The sequence below is a fragment of the Beta vulgaris genome, chromosome 1 (assembly GCF_026745355.1).
Source record: "Beta vulgaris subsp. vulgaris cultivar EL10 chromosome 1, EL10.2, whole genome shotgun sequence".
Lineage (NCBI taxonomy): Eukaryota > Viridiplantae > Streptophyta > Magnoliopsida > Caryophyllales > Amaranthaceae > Beta > Beta vulgaris.
The window spans coordinates 28,395,422-28,398,844 of NC_079202.1; the positions used below are offsets into that span (position 1 = coordinate 28,395,422).

The 3,423-nt window shown below is 41.4% G+C and overlaps 1 protein-coding gene across 1 annotated transcript; it reads left to right on the forward strand.

Annotated features, from left to right (window-relative positions):
• Positions 1–2,739: 2,739 nt before the first annotated feature.
• LOC130589967 (uncharacterized) lies at positions 2,740–3,180 on the forward strand. The gene has a single exon (XM_057391651.1). It carries the CDS (start codon positions 2,740–2,742, stop codon positions 3,178–3,180), a length of 441 nt encoding a protein of 146 aa, XP_057247634.1.
• Positions 3,181–3,423: the final 243 nt, after the last annotated feature.

Here is a 3,423-nt window from a genome sequence, read left to right on the forward strand (position 1 = left end):
GAGATTGTGCAATGAAATGAATCATAAATAATGGCAGTTTAAGAAACAATTAGTACTGGATTTTATTTCGAAAAAAAAGAATTAAAGAGTATAATACAAACATAGTTGAAAATAGCGAAGCTATTTGGAAATAACGTCCACCTCAGTACTTGTCTTATGAATATGACACTAGTAAAAAAAAACCTCAAATGCTCAGTATTTGACCACCAACGGACATTGTAGAGGTATTTGAGATGCTTACAAATTTTAAAGTGTCAACGCAAATGCTTTGGTTTTGCTTTAAAATCAAAGCATTTGATCAGAGTCCAATTTATTATTTTTGCTTTTTTAGCTGTAAATTGATGCATAATCAATTACATATAGATAAAAGTTTAATTTTTAATATATTTGTTCATAAATACAAGATATACAAATAAATAACAAATTACATAATCATAAACCAACAGTTACTCAATACTCAACATATATTACATCTCCAGCAGAGCACTGTAGTCAACATCAGCAATACCAATACTTCTTAAGCATCATCTCTAAAGAAACATTTGTTACCTAAGAGAATATGGCAAACAAAAACATAAAGAGTCGTAAGGTACTCGTGCTAAAAATTTTGTGAACCCCAAACACAATTGGGGATTCTACCTCCTTATGGCTTCAATGCTGCATTGACATGCATAGAAGAGCAACGAAAGTTCCGGAGCTTCCTAACAATCATTAGGCTACAAACTGATGAGAAAACAAATCTAGATTCTAAGCCTTTAATAACAACTTCATTTATTTTTTCTCGAAATGACACTGAAATGTATAATCGGTTTGCTTATGACTAAGATATAACATTATTGATCATAAAGCGTTTAGGAAGGACATAGCACAAATCTCCCTGAGGGTTGCCCCACACATATAACATGCGCTAGTGGAGTAAGGACAAGACTTTATAATATTAATGGATCTCAAGAATAGTCAATGCAAATGCAAATGCTAAGGTAATGTCATTTAAAAGCATAAAAATAGCATGAATCATAACTTTCACATTTCACTCACTCATCAGAAATAAATTTGAATCTTCCCCAGTGAAGTCGCTAAAATTTCTACGCATATTTTTATGGCTAATGCAATGCCTATGCGGTGTGAGCGTGGATTTGAGTACATCACTGTAAGGAAGACTTATAAACCTATTTGGATATTTTCGGAAAACCATAGAGACGTCTGAAGGACTTATCCAATATAGTTTCTCCGTCATGACATCATAATTGGTCAACAAACAAAAATTTGAGTTTGAGGGTGAAGGTACAAATATGATAGTGTTGTAGCCAGAAAATCAGTGGCTACGATGATGACACGTGGCACCATCCCAGCCTTACATGTGACATTCGCTCATGGAAAGAAAGTACATAGGTCTGCAGGTTATTTTGGTTAAAGTACACTTTTCTGAAAGAAAAGGTGTACTGAAAACTTCCTTTGTGGCCCTAATATTGTACTTAGGCCCAACAGGTAAAGCCTGATGTAGCAATAGTGTAAGTTGTATTCACCAATCAGCACTTGCCACGTGTCATGAGATTATTGCTTAGCCAATCAGATGCCCCTAAATTAGGGTGACATCAAGGCACAACAGTCTTTTCAAACAGTATAAATAGTCCTTGAAATCAGTGGAAAAGTACTTTTTTTCAGAGAATAGTACTGTTATTTTGCCATAAATGCTCTCTCTCTCTCTTTCTCTCTCTAAAAGTCCTTCATATCCCTGATATATGACTTAAGCATCGGAGGGGAAATACCACCCAAACCTCTAGGGTGGTCCCTTTTTGCAGGTTGCTGATCAGAGTTCTGTACTGGGATCCGTGCCCAATCATTGTTGCACAAGTCTCCAAATTAAGAACCCGAAGTTGGGAGCTGTTGTATTAGTTTACTAGTTTCGTACTACGTAACATTTGGCACCGTCTGTAGGGAGACACAACAATGACGTATTGTCACTCATCAAACGTGGTAAGGAATAGAAGTTTCAGGGTTCAAGTAGAGGATATTGTGGATGACGAGAGGCCACCCCGAGGACGGGACAGGCACCATGCTGCCGTTCATCTTGAGGGAAGGACTGTGACCCCTGTCATCCAGGAAAACCTTGATCGTCCAGTGACAGCTGGTCACTTGGAGACTGTCTTAAACGACTTCCAGACCAGAATGGCCGCTGTCATGGAGGAGCAGATCAAGAACAATATGTTGTTCTTCCAGATAAGTCCAGGGGGAGAGGCTGCTGAGCCGCTCAAAGGAAGGTCTCAAGAGGGTCGTCCAGGGACTAGCTGACCACCACGGCCAGAGTTGTCCAGGCCATCTTCTAAGGGTAAGCAGCCAGCTGTTAGCGAGTCAAGGAGGAAGATGGACTGGAAGCTGGTAGTCCGTCCAGGAGATAATATTCCTCCCACTGGGCACAAGATGGAGACAGATGCTAGAGAGTACCTGGAGGCCAAGAGGGCTGCTGCTCTTCAGCGTTTAGCCTCTGGTTCCACTCCGTATATGAAAGATCCGCCATTAAGAGTTCCATCTAGAACAGCAGGAAGAAGTCATGGGGCTTCGGCCATTTAGCCAAGGCAAGAGAAGACAGTTTTGCAACCAATGGTGTATAGGCTTCAGGCCTTAGCTAACACCTCTTCAAATCCGGTATTGAAGGAGTACCGCAGGGAGTTCATACCCACTGAGGGTCAGGCTGGGGAACTCCAGATTAATTGGCCGACTCCCTTTTCGGTCAGAATCATGGAGTCTCCTCCTTTCCGAAAGGTTAAACTCCCGACTATTGAGCCTTTCGACGGTACCACAGATCCGGACGATCATTTGTCAGCTTACAAACACCAGATGTATGTTCAGGGTGTTGCTGACGCCACATGGTGTAAGAACTTTCCGGCCACATTGAAGGGAGTAGCACAGAAGTGGTTCAACAATTTACCTCCTAATTCAGTGAATAACTTCACTGAGCTTAGTATCTTGTTCACTAGTCATATTGTGGCAAACCGTCAGGAGCAAAAGACAAGTATGCACCTAGGAAAGGTAGTTCAGGGGCCTAAGGAGGCCTTAAGAAGTTATGTGAAGAGGTTCAACATGGAAGCTTTACAGATCCAAGATTTGAATGCTGGAGTGGCGTTTGACGCCTTCATCCGAGGTCTAAGACCGGACAACTTTAAAGGAAAAAGAAAATAACAACCTTAACAGAAGCTTTAAAGGAAGCCGAGGCATTCATCCATGCCACGGAAGTTTGTAAAGAAACCAAACAGCCAGAGGTTAAGAAAGCTAAAGAGGCAGTTCAGCCAAAAAAGAGTCTCCCTAAGAAATCTGAAACTTGGTGTAACACCCCCAAAATCCACGCGCGCCTACCACTGCTGCGTCGCGTCGACCTCGGGGGCGTTACCGCCGCGATGGAACGCAAGGCATAATAAGGGTTAA